The following is a 20,295-nucleotide window of genomic DNA, read 5'->3' as shown; positions in this document are numbered from 1 at the left end:
GTTATCCAGACAGCTCTCACCACATACATATGGTATTATTTACTCAACCTCCTGATTCATTAAATGTATTTCCAGCTCCTAAGAAGTTTATTATTATTCCTCTGTGGCATCTTCATATTGATTATAATTTCAAAATTCTCTGCTGGAGATCAATGAGTATCCACTAAATTAGGTGACAGTTGATGGGTATAAAATTGAAACACTGCAAGTATTTTCTGTCTACAGCTACCAAAATAATTGAGATGATTCCATCTCTCCTCACTCATTCTTTAGAGCTAGCTCTGGTTCTGTGTTGAACTGTAGAGAAAGAAACAGGAGAACAGATAATTGGTAGACAAGCTAGACAGCAATGTCAAACATGGCATCTAAAATCTTCCAGCCTATTGGCTAGTGTGACAAAGAAACTATTATTTTGTGCCATAGCTCCTCCAAAATCTGGGTCCAGTCTTCCTTTAAGTCAGGAATGTTACAGTATTGCTCTCTTCACCCTCTGTCTCTGAGAATTGTAGATCTTGTCCAGAAGTAGCTCTCAGACTAAACAATAGAGGTGATTTGGGGCTCATAAGCATAAAACAGCACTCCCACAAACAATTTGAAATGGCAGACTCCTCAGTGACACAACTCGTGCTCCAGCTTTCAGTGAGGCCAGAACATCAGGTTTCTCTGGATTCAGTGTTACTCACCCACAGTTAAAACCAAATGACAGATACAATTTTATGTTGCTCTCTCTCTGAATGGTCAAATCCCAGAATGAATGCCAGATCTGGATTTGGCAGTAGGGATCCATGACTGTGCTAGTAACTTAAATACCTCTGGCCCAGATGGCCCTTAAGCCTATCTGAAAAATATTCCTGGGTTCCAACTGCAGCAAGCCAGTTTTCAGAGTCCCCTGGGCAGAGCAGCACACCAGTATTTTACATCAACTAATCTTTTTAAATATATGGAAATATCTAATCCCTACCTTTTCACCCATAAATAGATTCCAGTCATTCATATAGAAATAGATACACATATAAGGCATCTCTTCTCATTTCACCATATACTGTGACAAAAGATCTGAGCAGGATCTCAGAATGCAGGCTGGATCTTGGTGGAACTAGGCTTGGATATGGGACTCATTGTTTCCAGAATTATCCTGCAACCTAGCTGACACCCTGAGGGAATGATACATGCCTCCCCTTTATTACAAAGCCTGTTCCAAAAAAATATCAGAGTAGCTAGTAGCAAAGAGTTTCAAGGGAATGTGACATGTTATTCTTGTTCTGCCAAGAAAATATATATTATTAATAATAAAGATCTACTTGGATGATAACATTTTTGATAGTTATTAGCAATGAGATAGATAACTATTCTCAGTTTTGCTAAACCCCTATGTGGATTTTGCCAAGCTTAAAATAACAGGATAAGGCAACAGTATACTTCCAATAGCTAAAATTCTGAACAAAAATGACAAATTAAAATGAGTTAAGAAGTCTTTGCCAGAAAAACATGTTTCATGCTCTTGAACAGTAGATCAAAGTGACAGTTAAATGACTTCTGTAGTACCTGCCATGTTCATGCAAGCAATATTCATTAGCAACAAGATTATAAATGAAGAAAAAAAATACTTGTCTCCTTATAATCCTATCTTATCTTTGCCAAACTCTATCAGTGTTCAAAACAGTAGATTTCTTTGCTATTCAAAATAAGGACCTGAAGCTGAATTCATCCCTAAACCTACAGGGGTACATTTTAGCAGAGGAGCTAAATCCCACAGATTGTACTAATACAGCATCATGTCAAACTACCCCAGAGAACACCACAGCATTTCTCTAACTCTGGCCATAGGATCATATATGCTAAGTGTATGACCTATTGAGAAAAATAGTCCAAGTTCATTTGACAATGTGCTAAGATTAGCTGGTCCTCCTTAACACAAAGTACTTTGTGAAAGGAGGCTGAGATCATCCATTCCATTGTTTGCATCAAACCTTACTCTGTCAAAGGCACTACAAATCAGCGTGGGCTCTGGGCTTCTGACTTTTCCTGCATATTTAACTGAGTCTGACACCCAGTACATGCAGTAAGCCTGTGAATTGGTTTTGCATGCACACATGCTTGTGTGGGAGGTTTCTAGTGTGACTAGAAACCATCTATGACTAGATGTGCCTGCAAAACAAATTTCTGGACTGAACCAGACCAAAATGAGGGATATGTGTGAGTTGTATGATGCAAGTACAAGGCATCATTACATCTAGATACATGGAGACAGGTGGCAGACTAATAGATTTTGGGAGGTCAAACAACCTTTTGTTTTTCATGTGGTGCCACAGTAGGGCACGAATAGAGCATATGTAACAGTTGAGAAAGGAAAACCAAAGCCAGGACCAATTAAATAGGGTTATATTATATTATATTATATTATATTATATTATATTATATTATATTATATTATGTGGATGATCCTGAAGGAATGAAAACAGAGATGCAGAACAGAGCATAATTTTATATGTGCACATGACCTGTACTTTTGTACACAGGCAAGTCACACTCTATCAGGGTTATAGAAATAATCATAGCTCCAAAGGTATTAGAAGATACAAAACTCTTCCTACAGAAATAGCAACATGCCCTGCTGGTTTTATTCCAAACCTCTAGAACGCATCCCACAGTACCTTAGATCTATTACAAACCAGAAACATTACGGACACTTTCCCATAGAAAACAGGGCTAACAGAAAGACCAGCAGTATATTTTTCTGGTGGGTTTTATGCTATGTTCTTTTTTCTTCCACAGTCATTTTGAGGCACGTGTGTGTAATGCAGTCCTGGACAATGCAATAGCAATTTTGTCTGCCTTTATTCAGAGGCTAACAGCCCTTTCTGAAGTGATGTTCTCAGGGAAAAGCCTTCAGACTAACCATATTCCTCCACAAAATCTTCAGTGGAGAGCACTGAACACTCACATGGCCCTTTCAGAAATATTAGGTCTGTCTCTTGCTGATTGGTTCCTTTACTCATCTTTTTTTTAAAAAAGTACCAGGTTTCATTTCAGGAGGCAAAAATCAATTTGAAATTCTCTCCAGATGTCAAGGATTTGTGTTGTCTTTTTTCTTCCTTACAGATTCATGTTCTGAAAAGAAGAAAATGGAGAAGGAAAAAAAAAAAAAACAACAAAAAGCAGATAAGGAGAATTTTTTAAGCCTTTAAAAGATATGAGGGTTCTAAATTAAAAACCTTTGTGCAGTGAAAGGTGGCTGGAGGGAATGTATAAGAATAGTCAGTTACTGCTGGCATGTTTACAGGCTTTGAAGGTTCTTCACATCTAGCTGAGTGAGAATGGTTAAGAGCAGATCTACCTCACACTAAGATTTTATGGGATTAATGAGGTCTTTATTAAACCAAATACCTGCAGGTTCTGTTACTGCCAGTGCAGTTACAAATCCTTCATACTTGTTCATACAAGGCAGAGAGTAAAATTGGAGCACTGTATAAATGAATGGCAACTTTGCCTTTTTATTCTTGCAATGATCACTATTTCTAATAAGTTATAGGGTTTGTGTTTTGTATGACTCTGCTTAAAATGAAAAGGGTTTGGGTTTTTTGTTTGTTTGTTTTTATTTTCTTTCTTGTATTTTTTTAACAGCCATAGATTTATGACCAATATAGGAAAGAAGGTTTTGTGGAAGATAAACTGACTACAACAGGAAAAATTTTCAAGTTGCATTAACTGATTTACGTAAAGATTATTTTTTTTCTCCAGAACAAGTCTGGTGTAAACTGAAAAAAAATCTTCTGCTGTCGTTTCATCCCCATTTAATTATTTGGAGTCATCAGCTCACAGCCATGTGCAAATAATGGATCCAGCTACAGGATATGCTTACACAAGAACTCAAGAGCCATAATGGCAAAATGTGCTGGAAACTCATACCACACTGTTTTAATGTTGCAACCCAACATGAAATACCCTTTTGTTCCACTGTTATGAGGATGAGAAATAAATATTTTAAAAACTGAAATATTCTGTTCTTTGATTATCATTAATTGTAACATGACTCTCTTTCTCTGACATATTGCTGAAATATTTTTTTAATTATTATAAGATTTAGAGTAATCAGAAGTCTTTAATCCTGTGATTGTGTCCCTTACAGCAAAAGTGAATGTAAAAATTATTATTTTGATACAGGTCTCTCCTCAGCTTTTAAAACATTGATTTAAAAACTCATAAGTTTAAGGTAGACTGACAGTATACACATTCAGAAAAGCATAATTTTTGTACAGAATTTGTGTCAGGTTGTTGGAGTTTTTTTTTAAAGGAAAGAGCATCATAATTTGAATAAAACTTCAATCCTTTAATTAGAATTACTTTTAGTATACACATTATTTTAAATTAACTACTTCTATTTAGCATATTCATTTTTATGAAGGATTAATTTTATCCACTACAAAAATTTTATCTTTTCTGGTGTCTAGAAGGTGGGATGGTATGATGTGTTTCACAGGTATAAAGACAAACACTCCTGAAACATGCTTCACAGGGAATACTAGCCCCAAGCTTTGAAACCACAGCCAAATCAGAAAATCTATAAGGAGAAAGTGATGCAAAGATTGTGCTGCACTCCACTCCCTCCTATTGGGTTGTTGTGGCTTTTGATTTTTTCCCCAAGGAAGACTGTAATAATATGAAAGCCTTCATGCCTTGGGAAGAACTGTGTTTGAAGAGTAGCTTAAGTAATGATTTCATAATCACACTTCAAAAAACTAAAGTAAATGTATAGCCAAAACAGGCAATAATTCCTTTACCTCTTCCTGTTTGCACAAAAACCCATGGCTAATGCAACAAGATGCAGAGTCTGTGTGATGTTGCTGCTCAGGCACAAAGCTGTGCCATGTCAGCCCTTACAATGACCAGGCACTTCCCAAAATGGCAGTGTCATGACATTTCCATGGTGACTTTGGCCTCAGCTTTGCAAATCCCACAGGCTCAGGTTGCACACTGAGGGCTTAGGAAATGAGTAAGAAAGGGGTAAAGGAGAAATCTGTGATTATATGCAAATATATTCATTAGAGAAGAGATTGAACAGAAATGCACCTTCAGTATTTTTTTAATGAATTTTTAAACATAAAAATGTTCTGCAGGTGTGCCATTTAATGTATCTGACCTTTTAAGGACTGGTTAGAAATGTTTGCTACCAAAAAGTTTGCTTGCTTATATTTTTTTCTATTTCTGTTTAAAAATGTTTCACTTTTATTGATAATAATTTATTTCTTCTTTGCTTTATTACTTAATGTCCAATATAGTCATCAGCTATAGGTTTTGAAGTTATAAGCAAATCCTGCCAGACACCCTGGAATAGGTGACAAGCTCTCCACAGAAGATAACATGGCCTGTGCCTGCTATATACATCTATATGTATTTCCATGCATTTTTTACCTTGTAATAGAATTTCTTTTAATAGTACAGGATATATCGTCACTGGAAAATTACTTTCTCACTTTTCCCTCAAAGAAAACAGTTTTAGGAAGTAGGTGAATGCATTTTACTAAAATAATTTCACATGTCCTTCAAAAAAATCTATGTCAATATTAATTTCTAGCCTGAGTTCAATAAATATGTCAAGCTTTAAAATATTTTTTAAATTAAGTAGAATAGAAAAAAATATTCTTGCTAGATCCTAAAAAAGACTTAAGGTTCCAAATTTCCTGTGGGAAAATATACATATAGCTCATCCCTTCAAGGTTTGCTGAGGTTTGTATATTTGGGGTTTTTTTATGTATTGTGTTTAAAGACAGTAACAAACAAAAAGAAAATGTGATAGGTTTTGAAATCACTCAGAGAAAACTCTGATGTTGAATGCTTCCTTAAAGACAAGCAAGTAAAGGTCACATTGTTTCAGTATTATTTCCATTCCATTATAAAACAGAAGATTTTGAGCAGTTATATGCATTGCCTCCTCTGATAAATGCACAGCTAAAAGTAAGAACCTCCCAAAGAAGCAAGATCAGCACAGACCTCTGCCTGTTATTTTGCTTTCAGCTAATACCCTACCCCCCAAGAATAATTCTACTGACCTTTTATTCTCCATTCAATCCTGACATATATATCAGAAATTATTGGACCAATGAGCATTTCACATACATTTCACATCAGGAAGAAAAATGCATCTTCACAAAATGCACTTCTAAAGGACAGGACAAAACTGCCATTTGCCATTTTGTTTTGCTATCCATTACTATATGGCATGCTTACCACAATCCATGGAAATACCTTCCTATTCAAATGTGCTCAAAATCTCTGTGCACACTTCAGTGCTCTTTTCAATGTATTTGCAATTGAAAAAAAAATCCTCTTACTTTTACAGACTCTAGTTCCACAAAGCACTTAAGGAAATATTTTTCCAGTGATGCATTTATCCATAGAATTAAAAATATGCAAATATTTAAACCAAGTTCTACTTTTCATATCCCCTGCTTAGTGGCAGGAAATCTCCAGTCTTCTGATGGTAATTTTACTGTTTATTACTTTTTATTAGAAGTGTGTTACACAAATATAATACTTTAACCAATACCAATAATGTCCCAGCCCACCAGTGAATTCCACTGTGGCATTCCTACCCTAAGTAAAGTCTTGCAACCCATTCTACTTTACCCTGCAGAATGATTAGCTGAAATTTGGACTTTATGGAAAATAATCTGATTGTAGCATATCATAGCTATGATTGTAGCTGAACATTGTCAAGGGAAGCAAATCATACATAAAAGCTAAAGTATGGGAAAAAAAATCAAAAAACAGAAACTATTTAAGTCATAGGTCTTTAGCCTTTAGAGTTCTGATATTCAACGCCTTGGAATCAAGAATATTTGTTTCTTGAGACTAAGGAAGAGCTAAAGCAGTGATGTTTTTATAGCAGTATCTCATATGTCAAAGTGTGCAAATACATATTTCCTCATTTGGACTGGTCTGTACCTCACAGCTTTGGGAACAGCACAGCTATGGCATAGCAGGGTATTCCACCACCCCAGAAGCAGAACAAAACTCAAACTGGGGAGACAGAAGAAGCTGTCACAGCTAGTCAAAACCTCAACTATACAGCAATGGTCCCAGTAACCCACTCTAAAGGTTTTTTGGAGGGTGGAGACTCCACTTTCAAAATCATTAGTTTTCACCTCTGAAAAAAGGAAAATTGGATTTAAGGTATTGGATAAATAATATTGCAACCACACAACATTAAAAGTTGAGCCAGCATGGGCTCAGCCTGCCACTTCACTTTCATACAAAAAGTTTTGTAGTGTGTCTGTCCTAGCAGATGTCAGATCCTTATCATCCAGCCTCCAAGAGCCAGATAAATCTGGTGTAAGAATCAGGCCAGGATAAGTGCTGTAACGTGGTGTCTCGATAATTCAGCTCAAGTGCCATAATGCAGTTATGTGTGATCCAGATCAAATTTATACTGCCAAGCTATTTGATAATACACAGATACAGCATTAGTGAGCACTGAGCCACAGGCTTCAAACAGCTTCAATCATCAGGAATAATATACACTAGCCAGCTTTTACTCCATTCTTTGCAAAGTCCCCTAGGTTTTTGTTATCATTAGCTGGAATTCTACTTGGGATTCACACCTAATATTTCATGTGTACTTAGATGTATGTCATCATAATGGTAATGTTGATAAATTATTTTTAAAACATGTTTTACCATTTTATTTTTTATAACTACTTCTGAAATTTTATGAAATCAAATTCACTAGTACCTGAATTAAAATTAAACTGAAAATATCCCAGAGATTTCCATCTTTTTTTTCTCCATATGGAATTATTTTCTCTTATGTTCTTACCTACTTTTTACCAGCCTGTATGCAAAGAGCACACTAAGAAAGGACTCAATGCCCATTTTCCTGGTTTTGATGAGACAAACATTTGGAAAGAATGCTTTTAAAATTCTCCTGTTCCCCATATGAAGAAGATGGGAGAAGAAAGAGCCCTTGTTTAACAGAATCCTAGAAAATCAATTAAATTCTCCATAAAAGTTTCATGGACCTTATAGGGAGTAATCATAAAAGACAAAATATTTTTTCATTTAAAACAATCTAGATTGAAAAAATTATTCTGTTTATTTCCTCTTCCAAATATATTTTCTACAAGTGTGGATGGGGCTTTGAGCCACTTTGTCTATTGAAAGGTGCCCCTCTCTGTGGCTGGAGGGTTGAAACAAGATGAACTTTAAGGTCCCTTCCAACCCAAACCATTCTACAGTTTTATGATTTATGAAAATTTAATGTGCTCTGAGGATTTGGGTTTGATTCAGATAAAACAGTTTTGCAACCTTTTAAAGTCAACCACTAAGTTGACAGGATAATTTAGCAAATATTCTATAAAAGAAAGACAAAACCCCAAGGTCCTTCTCCACAGAGCTGCTTCCCACAATATCCACTATTCTCCCTGATCTATCCAGGTAGTTGGCTTATAATAGAAGAAAATTAGGTTGGCTAAGCATGATTTGCCTTTAGTGTTCCACACTGGCTATTCCTGATCATGTTCTTGTCCTCCATGCAGACAAAGATGGCCCTGGAATGAGGTGCTCCATCACCTCTCCAGGGATTGAGGAGAGGCTGACAGCCTGGTAGTTCCCTGGGTCCTCTTACTTGCCCTTTTCAGAAACCAGAGTGACATTTGCTCTTTTCCAGTCCTCAGGCACCTCTACTGAGTGCCACCAACTCTCAAAGGCAATTGTGAGTGACCTTGCTGTGGTGCCCATCAATTCTCTCTGCACTTGTGCATAAATCCTGTCAGGGCCCGTGGACTGGAGGGTGTGAAGTTTGCGTGGGTGTTCTCTAACCCAATCCTCCTTGAGCAAGGGAAAGTCTTCCTTCCAACACTCCTGGTCTCCCAGGTCAGAGATTCCTGAAGGCTGGTCTTGTCCCTGAGCAAAGGCAGCATTCAGCAGTTCTGCCTTCTCTGCATCCTCTGCTTCCAGGGTGTCCCTTCCAGTTGGTAACAGGCCCCAGGTAACATTATCCTTAGCTTCCCTTTGCCATTCATGCATTTGAAAAAGCCCTTCTTGTTCTTGACATCATTTCCCAGATTTAATTCCAGAGAGGCCTTGACCTTCTTGATATTTCTCATTGCACATGCAAAACAAGGACACAAGAACATGTAAACCACTTTTTTTTATTATTATTTTGTATCCAAAGAGTCAGTCATTTAGATCACGCACAGGAATATTGAACATTCATCTTTGCTTGATCTGCACTTGGGGATCATCTTTTAAAAGCAACAAAAATTTGATATTTCAAACCTCTGCATCAACTAATATTCTGTTATTAAAGTTAGATATGTCCAAGTAAGTAAAAGTCAAAATCAAGTGATATTACCAGTCTTAAATTAATTAAGTATTCTGCAAGGAGCTATTCTATTAGAAAAGATTTTTTCATTCTTCTGCATTAGCCATCAAACAGACACAAGACTTTGCATATCTCAAAACTTTAAATAAAGTAAAATGGAATAGGAATATTCGATCTTCCAGTACTGATCAATATTTCTTAATCAAGATGCCACAGTCTAATTCATGGCTTGAAACCTGATATGAGATGGAAAGATAAGGTGATTGAGAAATGAGCACTCAATGTTGTTATCTGTAATATTGATATATGACATGTAATGCCCATGAAGCATGAATAATGAGCTAAAAGCTATATAATAAAGTCTGCCTATAGTAAGTCCTGCTCTTGGTATATTGTTTACACTGAGTGGTAACAATTACTCATTTTATTTCCAGAAAGACCTTGAAGATAAAAGGAATGTGATAATTTCTAAAAATAAATAAATAAATAAATAAATAAATAAATAAATAAATAAATAAATAAATAAATAAATAAAAAATATGTATATTTCTAAGGCAGAAGTAAAAGACCAAAGGAGATGGAAACATACTTCTAATAAGAGCTGTTTTGTATTTTCTCATTTTTCCAGAGGTTTTTTCCTCAGTACTGATAACTGTCTCACTAGTTATAGTACTGCCTAGAGTTATTGCTAAAATTTGGCAATTATGTGGTTATTGGAGGCTAGAATGAACTTCCTTTCCATGATTCAGAGAATAATCAGAGACAATGGGATGCCAAGTTCTATTCTACATCTTTGGAGCATATAAAGCCAGGTCACTTTCAAAAGGCAGAAGGAAGTATTTTTAGCTACTTTCAAGTTTTTTTAACTTTTTTAACTTTTTTCAACTTTTAAATAGGACAAAAATACTAATTTATAATAGAAAAATAATATGTTAATCTGTTTATTTCTGGTTATTGTAACTCTTCCTGTCTTTTCTTTCTCTCACCTTTGCTTTATTTTTTGGTACTAGTAAGAAATTACATTCTTCACTTAAAGTGCAAGTCTGGTAATCAGGAATTTTATTTCATTTTTTCCCCAAGACTTCCTGTGCAGACACAAATAAACGAAACCCCTATGTCAGTTCTCACACCTGGTAAAAGAACTTCACCTTTATACTTACCTACTTTTGAGAGAGTGTCTTCTCTCCTGCCTGTGGTTCTTGATTGCTGACAATTTTAATCCATTCATGTTTTAGAGTATTTGAGGATGAAAGGTGCATGAGAAAATTAAAGTATATTATTTTGTGGTAGAATGTTTTAATTAAAACATCATGCAATAATTTCAAGTAACCACTCTCCTGTGATCTACACTTAAGGTGCTTGTCTATGTTCACCAGCAAGAGACTAGTTATCCTCCAAGCTAAGTCATATGAGGATATTGACTTCAGCTGATTCCATCAGGCCTCAGAGAGGTCTCCATGTCTGAAAACAGAGAAGAGACCAGGGAGTTTAACTGCTGACTTTCTTATCTAGTCCTTGATAGTAATTAAATCTGTGCCTTATTTTGGCCCCACCACCAAACCCTCAAGAAATGCCATGAAAAGGAGACTAGTGAATGAAAGAGCAACAGGTGGGTTGAGAACTAGCTGTTCATTCTTCTAGCTCACAGGACTCTTCTAATGTAAGATACCAGGATTGTTCAGTCTCAGCTGTAATCTGATTTGGGCAGGTTTTCAAATGAAGCTGAATTAAATCAAGCTCATAAGCCATTTTAACACCTGTTTTTTCTACCATCCATGCTAGAGTTTTTGCTGTGGCCCCATTCTAATACTACTGCCTTCCTGATGCAGACAACAACTGCTTCATTTACTCAGCAGGACCTCAATTTCCAGGAAGATGCAGCCTCAGAGCAGAACAAACTGTTCTAGCAAACATCCTAGAACTCAGCAAAGGTAGATCACCTGTTAGTGGCTCTGATTTATTGCTGAAGTATCCTGTTTCCCAAGGAATGCCTTCCCTAAAAGTTTAGCCTTTCTTCTCCCTTGTTCATCATTACTTCAAGCATCCTGAAATAATGAAGGATTCTGGGTTGTATGTGTACCCATTCCACAGGTATGGAACAAGTCATCTAAAGGCAAGAAAATTCATTAACAATGTATACTTTATTCATTATGACCATCTAATTTGGAAAGTTTCTTCATGGGTAAATGGACCTGAGAAACAGATGAAAGGTTATGTATTTGCTAACATATTCATGCAGATGATCCTCACACAAGAAGAAAACAGGGCCAACCTGCTCAGGCTGGTTTGTAGGTTACCACAGACGCATCAGGATGGAGAGCAGACCTCACTGCTGACGACAGCACGTGTTTTGCATGTGGTGGAAATGCCCATCTTTTACGCAGAGGCTTTTTGGGCGTAGAAAATAACTTCATGGTTTTGTAGAGGTTGGATTTGTTTCTTTTCAAATACTGCTAACTTATTCATGAGACATTTCAGATTAAGCAGTAAGCATAAAACTTCTACCTCTTTGATTCTTCTAAATTTTTACTTTTTTTTAAATAGAAAAACTCAGCCTGTTTCTATAAACATCTCTCAGACAGAGAATCAGTTATACTGAGATTTGTGCTGTGCCATATATTTTTTAACTGACCACTAATGTCATATCTATGATTTTACAGATAGTAACCTTTCTTTCAAGGAGCCTCCACTCCCTTTACTCTGGATAAATTTCTGTTCAATTTATGCTATTTCTTTTAATGGGGATATTGTAAAACAACTGTTTCCCTCCCACAAATAGCCAGAATTTTTGTGTAACCAAGCTTAGATGGCTGAGGCAATAAAGGATGAGAAGTCTATCATGGGGACTGGGAACAGCTGACTAGAAACATTGAGAATATCTGTCTCAGAACTGGAGATTTCTAGGATTGATGGCATTTTCACTTCATTCAGGGCAAAATATTGGCACTATCTTCATTCAATCATACTTGGGATCCCACAGCTCAACTTATTAATGAAATTCCCCCTCATAGCTAAAATTAAAAAAAAAAAAAAAAGAACCAAAAAATACTGAATATGAATGTGGAAGAAAGGCAATTTGATGTTTGTAATTATCGAGGCAAACTCCACAACCTGCTGAATGTATGCAAAATGGACCCTGGATGGTGTATATAAAAGTGGTATGTGCAGAGACTAACAGCAAGTATTGAGGTTTCTTTCTGGTAAAGCAAGATATCATCCAGGATCCCTACCATGACCACCAAGGGGGCTTCACTGAAAGGTAAGAATTTTGCCATTTACCTGATGATAATTTTTATATTTCTTTCCATTACAATTGAATTAAGGGGCAGCTGAAATGTAGCAGATCCAGAAACCAAGGTCTTCCAGCCACCTAGTTTTCCAGAAAGGGCAAAACCTGAAGAAAGGATCTTGATGCCTTTTGTCTTCTAAAAGTACTTTTGCATTGGGCAGTGTCACAAAAAATTGGCTTGAGGGATGTCACACCTGCACATGAAGGTTTGGATCTGGACTGGTTTGTTACAGCTTTCAGGAGGCTATGACTAGATGTCATTGCCCACAAGTCTGGAGGTGATGTGGTAATTTTGATATTAATATTTTCAAAACGGTCATCGACTTTCCAAGCCAACAACTCTCAGGTTTTCCTATTCACAGAGTTATTAGTTAGAGTACTTTCCGGATTTCAGTGCCCAGCATGTACCTTGCTCATGGGGAGGAGGAAGGCTCACTCCAGTATTGTAAATCCACTTTTTTTGAATGTAGAGCTAGAAAGAAACCTTTTACACAACATCCTTAGGGATAGTTTTGATGATTTATGAAGCATGCTTTAATTTGGCATTTTAAGTGAGTCTAGTGAACCAATATAGGCTACAGGTCAATTTCCAGAAGTAAAAGTCTCAGAATAAGTACATTCATTTACCAATTTTTTTTTAATTATTTGCCATTGTTTTTCTCTGTATATTTTATTTTACTGAATAAAAACCTTAACTCTGTTAAGATAACATGGAAAGTTTTAAACAGATGAGGTTTTGTGCTTTAGATAATGAGAATTTCAGTTTCAGAAGCTCAGGAGAAAAGACAAAAACTACCACTGATTTCTTAGATGTAGGAAATTTAGGGTTAAACTCTAAAGAGCAAAGAAGCACAGCTGCTGGAAATCTTTTGAAGGAACTCCCAGGACAATCACAACCTTAAGAGTGACCTATCACCCTCCCAAAAAAAAAAAAATTCTAACTGTAAATTTTGCAAAGAAGAAAATTACCTTACTGAGGAGGAGGAGGGGGGGGAAATGAAAGAAAGGAAAAAAGATCAATCTATTTTCTAAGCTTATATATCTATGCAAATATAATTATGCATCTATATTTTCAGTGTGAAGAAGTTTGATTTGTTTTTTTTTCTTCTGTTTATTGCTCTGTTATAAAGCCTGACACTTAGTAAGAGACTTCAGAATACACTGAACACTACAGTAGAGACAGACTACACCTTGTCTCCTCAAACTCTGTAACAGGCTCTGCTATAATATCAGGATGATAGAGGGGAGAAAAGATAAAAGAATTATAGAATTCCAGTGTGTCTGTCCTCCACTGCTGCTCAGCAGCCAGCACAGGGGGTACTCTGAGCCTTGTGACAGCACAACCCAAATCACCGAGCATCTGGCTCTGACAGCTGCTTCCAAATGCACCTGCAAGTCAATGTGAGCCCATCTCACTGCTTTAAACTTGAACAGGCTTGTTGCTGGTGACCCTTCTGGTGTCCCACATGCTTCTGACAAAGGAAGGAGTGACCTCTATGCCAATCTGCCCCAATGGATCTGTCAATTGCCAGCTTACCCTTGAGGAACTTTTTGACCGAGCAGTGAAGCTTGCAACCTACATCCACTTCCTCTCTTCAGAAATCTTCAACGAATTTGTAAGTACTCTTTTCCTGAGGGCAAGAAAATATAAAATTGCAATTTAAATACTTTTTAATCACAAACATATGTTAACACATAATAAGTAAACAAATATGACTGCTGAACAGAGGGTGGAAGTCCCAATGGTGACCAAATCAATATATAATCCTGAATTTTGCTAAGATCCCTAGCACTTCTATTAAAAGATATCATTTTCCCATCATTCTTCATCTGTGGGACATTTGCTTTTTCTGGGTGCCAGCTCCACTCTAGAGACTCCCCAAAAACTTTTGACCTTTACAGCAATAAAAGCTATAGAACAACAATTAGCTAGCACAGTGTTGGAGCTGAAGCCCTTGCCTTTCTGCCCCAATAACACCTGTCTGTGCTGACCTGCAGGAGGAACGCTACGCCCAGGGCCGGGGTTTCATTGCAAAAGCTGTCAATAGCTGCCACACTGCTTCTTTAACCACTCCAGAAGACAAGGAGCAGGCTCAGCAGATTCATGTAAGTCCCACTTCCAGTGTGATTCAGTGTAAGACAGAGCAGGGGAAGGCAGGGAAGGAGGGTTGCAGAATAGTGAAGCATCTGTCAGAGTGAGGGAGATCCACCCAACTGGAATAAGAAAGCCAGGAAGAGGAAAGCACCAAAAAGCCAAAGTTGTTTTAGCATTTGCTGATACTAATTTACAAACCATACAGCATATATAAGTACTAGAGACTTTCATCACCTATTCCTTTTCTTGTATAGTACATTTGATCACTGCATCTTATTTCCAATTAAAATACTACCTCATTGAGCAATGCCACTTACCATGTTTGTGCAGTGCTGAGAACACTACAATCTTAAAATATCTTATAAACAATTAATGCATTTACAAATATAAAAACACATTGCTGCATGTAGACAGAGGTGAATAGTTATCCAATAATAATAATATCCAATAATAATCTAATATCAAACAATGGCATTGCTGAAAAAAAAAATTTAATAGATATTCTTTATTTTACCAGTAGGCAAAAGCGATCACATTATCATGCAAATACAAGGACTCTAGTGTGAAAATCTGCAAAATATCTGTAAAGAGAAACACACTACATACATACATACATCATTTATAATAATTATAAACTTCAGTAAAGATGAAGATAATCTTGTTCAGCCCATGCTCACAGATACGATTTGAAAATTCTCTGGAGAAAAAAAATAAGCAGAGCTGTACAAATGGAGCTGTTCCAGAGCAAAATCTCTATCAGTTTCATGATGGTGGTGGTATCTTCACAATCCCACAGTATCACCAGCTTCTCAGAGTGTCATTTGGAAATTCTTGTGGGAACAATAGAATTCACAGCCCTGGGTTGTGCATCTAGCAAAGAAGAAAAGGTTTAATACTGCCATGACCTTAATCATAAGCTTGATGAATTCCCATTGCCCACAAGAAAGGGCAATTTTTAAAACCAGAGAGCTACTGCTGGAAGCACTATTGTTCAAAGGGGAGGACAGATGAGTTACATAGAGGCAATAAAAGCTATTTAGTGGTTTACCATGGTGTGCATCTTCCAGTCAGTACTAAACTTAAAAAGAGAAACAAAACCGAAAAACAGTGCATTTTAAAATGTTCATCAAAAATCAGATAAGGAGTTCTGGGTTTGCTTTCACAGAGATAAGACATACTTATGCTTGGCAGTCCTTAATGCTGAGAGTATTCTGTTATATTTTCCACTGTCATACGGCTCATGCAAATATTGTAGAATGTGATGATACCAATGACAAACTTCAAAAATGCAATTGCATAGCAATATCTAAGACAGGGCTATAGGGCACATTCAGTGATGGGTCCTGGAATAAGCTCCTAAATCACAGTGTCTGAGGACACTGCTCTAAATGCCTTCTAATTTTACCAGAATTTAGCTTTCTTCTTTTAACCACCTTTCCTTACTGTGGGTGAGCAGCATGAAGACCTGCTGAATTTAATACTGGGAGTTCTGCGTTCCTGGAATGATCCCCTGGTCCACCTGGCCTCTGAAGTACAAAGAATCAAAGAAGCTCCAGAAACCATCCTCTGGAAGGCTGTGGAGATTGAAGAACAGAACAAGAGACTTCTAGAAGGGATGGAGAAAATAGTTGGGCGGGTAAGTCCTTAACACCCTTGAGCCAATTGCTTTAAGGAAGACATGTACATTGATAGGCTCTCCCTACCTGGAATATGAAAGGAAATAGTAGATGGGAAGATCAAAAAGGGAGACAAAGTAGTCGAGTCTCAGAACACTTCAGCTTTCTTCTTTCAGATTTCTTCGGCTATCTTTCAATTTCTAAGGAGACAATGTGATATGATTGTCACAGAATAACCCATCACACTCCCAGTCATGCTTCAGGGGAAGGTGTAATCATCAAGACTGTGGTCATTCTATCTTTGAGTATTTTCAATTTGGTTGTTTAAGGATGCATCTCCATTTTTTTCCATATTCACGTATTTATTTATATATTTGTTTTAGCATATTTATATGGACCTGTACACAAATAGGTATTATGCAGAAGTTTTGGAAACAGATAGTGTGTTTAAAACAGCTCTGGGAGTCTGGGCTCATCTGCAGAGATGTGGCATACAGCAAAGTTACCCTGATATCTTTCATTTCTCTTTTCACACCACACTGATTCCTCTGGACTCATGTCTGACTTGGTTCCCCCTATGCTTGTGAGTTTAGATAACAAGGCTGTTGTCTCACAAAACCCATACTTGAATAGCTCTTGTTACCAGTAATTGATTGAAAGCTTTCCTGGATAAAACCAGCTCTCACCTGTTTATTTTTAAAGGGGCCTCAGTTATTTGCTGAATTTATCATTCTGTCAGAGAGTTAGATGTTGACAAGAGGTTTTGACTTCACTGCTCCAAGCAGCTGAACAGTGTGAAGAGTGCCACCATCAGTGTACCCACCACTTTCCACCAGACTGCTCACAGCCTCTCAGTTAGGTGTCTCTTCACTCAGAAGCCTTATACCATCCAGCTGCAAATACATCTATCAGTGTAATCAAATACATCTCTATCACACATCCATGTGTAAAAAGGGCACAGCTGAGGAGCCAAGATAACAGTAAGAAGTCAGGTGCTGCCCCAGTTGCCCTGTCACCACCTTCTCATTCACATTATTTACAAAAAGAGATAAGGCTGGCTCATTCTTTAGTGTCAAACCATATTTTTAAGTCACAGTGGGCCTATTTTTTTTTTTTTGCAATTTGCTTAAACTGAGTAATAGTGCTTCCACAGATACTCTCCTAAATGTCTTTGCAAATTATAACTTGTGTGAAATAAGGATGGTGCACAAGCACAGACTTCCTTCCTGCTACGAAAGGTAGATTAATGTGACAAGAGAATTTAATGATTGTCTTAAAACAAGAAGACCTAAACAATCTTCTCCTCAGATACCAACTCACTACATGTGTTCCTACATGTAGCTTTCTAACATTAGAAGTCATTGTATCACTCACTTTTTTTTTTTTTTTTTGGAGCCTGGTATTTCTGAATATGTATTACTGAGTGGTTTTTTTAATAAGGGCTGAGACTAATCTTTTTTGTCACACACACAACTTCTAAGAACAAGAGTTAAAAAAGTTTTGAAGGTGGAGGGAGCCAAAGAGAGATGTCCCTGATGAGTCCAAACATTAAGGAAGGCTTGATTTCTACAAAGTCAGGTTTCCCTGAATACTGGTTAACACACTAGTTCTCTTAAAACCCCACTGAGACTGTTATGCTTTTTACATGTTTTAGGAAAACAAACTGAAAAATCTGATAAGTTCATTCAAAATCTGAATGAAGATATAGTGAGCCACAGCAGAAAGCACATTAGAAGCCTTACACTAGTAACTAGCAATCTTCAAGGACAGTATTTTAAATGCTGCCTTCTACATCCAGTCAGGTTCACTCTCATTTATTATTAACACCCCTTTGTGTGTTCAGGTTCAGTCTGGGGAGGTGGAAAATGAGATTTACACCCCATGGGACGGACTTCCATCGCTGCAGCTTGCTGATGAGGACTCCAGACTCTTTGCCTTTTACAACCTGCTGCACTGCCTCCGCCGAGATTCCCACAAAATCGACAACTATCTCAAGGTTTTGAAGTGCCGCCTAATCCACGACAACAACTGCTGAGTGCTCCTGGGCCTCATCACGTCCTGAAACCATTCATGGTGTGTTCTTGATGCTTTGCCACTTCATGAAAATCACACACTGTGCAGTATCTGTGTCATCAGCAACTTTCAGGCATGTTTGTATGGATTCTGGCTGCAACAATTAGCACCACATGTTGGTGCTTTAAACGTTGCCAACTACTTGTATGACAAGAACACACTTTTCTGTCTAATCTCCTCCCCTAGTAGTTTCTCAGTGATAAACAGGTCATGCAGATGCAAATAAAAATATTCTTGAATCCAAAAGCACATAAGTGTGTGGTATCAGTGAATAAAAAATTGATGGCATGGTTTATACCTTTAAGAGTAGTTTCTCTTTTGGGATCTCAATCTCCAGTTACTGATGACAGGATTTCTTAGTTGCATTGGTCTTTATACCCTCTCCAAAAAGACGGGAAACAAAAAGGAGGGACATAAGAAAGTAGATTAATCACCTCTTACACTAAACTAACCTAAAGTGAAATGATGGTCTGAAATCCAATCTGCTTAAGTCAATTGTTTCACTCTGTACAAAATCTGTCAGAGAAGGGGAGAGAAAGGTTAAGAAATCCATTTTGGCTAACACAGCCTTTGATTCCCTATGCAATTCATGGAGAGAGAAGACACATTCAGAATTTTAAGGACAGAGATACAGATATATCTATGTCCCTGCTGACTAGAAAAGGCATTTCCAAGGGAAAGTTCATTGTATTTGAGGTAACTGTCTGAGGGCAAAGGAGCCAGCTGGTTTCAGTAGGTCTCAAAAGGAAATGATGGGCATTCATACCCACCTACCTTTCACATTCCTCCCAAGCCATGTAGTGGTTGCAGTTACTTGGAGACTTTTGAAGCCATAAAAAGGCACCAGCTGAGCTGGGATGTCTTTTGTCCTAAACCCAATGTGTCTCAATTCACTTTGGGTTGAGTCAAAAAGTTTCTAGGGCATTCATTTGAAAACACTATGGTTACACATTGAAAATTTGGAAAGATCACAACAACTGACTGCTTTTGAAAAAATCTGGTTTACAGTCACACAGCAAGTAAGATGCCAAATTGCAACAGAAGCCATTGACTGTACCTATATAGTGTCTTTGTAAGCAATAAATAAACTCAGCCTTGGCTTCATCACACAGTTTCAGTGAACAGGAAATCAATTTCCAATCAGCTCCTCCTGGACTTGGCTTCCCATTAGACAAGCATGTTGCACTGCTCCAGGTTGGAGCCAGCTCAGAGGAAGAGTGAAACACCAGAGAAGATGGGTTTGAGGGCTTTAGCCTTTCATTACCCTAACAGAAAAAGCACAGCCATAATAGGTATTTAAATAAGAGGTTCGACAATACCAACTGCTAGAAAGGTCTCATTTTAGCCATTTCAACAAGAACATGAAGATTCTTGCATTTCTAATTGTGTATATTTATAATGGCCTTTTAATCTCCTCATGTTTTCAATTATTGATGGCCTCAGGCTTTATCTGGATAAGTATATACTAAGTCCAATTTTAATCTATAAGAAACACCTTTAGAGTAAGCAAATTCCTTGTAGGACAGTCACAATTGACATATTTCATAAGCTCTGAAATGCACAAAACCTGGGGCATATGCAACAGCAGTTTAACAACATGCAGCTGTACAGCACAGCAAAGGAAGAAAATGGGTAAAATTTGCCAGGCAAAATGCAAGTGTCTCAACTAGAATTTAAAATGGTTGTAATATTCTGCTTTTTGTTATAGTGCCAATGGGGGGAGAGGGGGGAGAAGCATTTTAAAGGAAAGGAAAAAAATGAAAACGAAAAAGAAAAAAATGTCCTTTGTAATTATCATAAGTGCTTAGAATTACAGTGTGAGTTCTTATTGAAAAGAAAACATGAATAATGGGACTAGTCTGTATTGAGCTGGAGAAACAATTATGTCTCACTGAGCAAA

The 20,295-nt window shown here is 37.2% G+C and overlaps 1 protein-coding gene across 1 annotated transcript; it reads left to right on the top strand.

Moving 5' to 3' along the window:
• The first annotated feature begins 12,553 nt into the window (after positions 1 to 12,553).
• On the top strand, positions 12,554 to 18,357 carry PRL (prolactin). The gene is made up of 5 exons (XM_056484647.1): positions 12,554 to 12,581; positions 14,046 to 14,227; positions 14,610 to 14,717; positions 16,163 to 16,342; positions 18,166 to 18,357. Exons 1-5 carry the CDS (start codon positions 12,554 to 12,556, stop codon positions 18,355 to 18,357), a joined length of 690 nt encoding a protein of 229 aa, XP_056340622.1.
• Positions 18,358 to 20,295: the final 1,938 nt, after the last annotated feature.

Source organism: Oenanthe melanoleuca, chromosome 2, assembly GCF_029582105.1.
Source record: "Oenanthe melanoleuca isolate GR-GAL-2019-014 chromosome 2, OMel1.0, whole genome shotgun sequence".
Taxonomy (NCBI): Eukaryota; Metazoa; Chordata; class Aves; order Passeriformes; family Muscicapidae; genus Oenanthe; species Oenanthe melanoleuca.
Note: the sequence above shows the minus strand (reverse complement) of the source record. Positions and strands in the feature narration are given on the sequence as shown.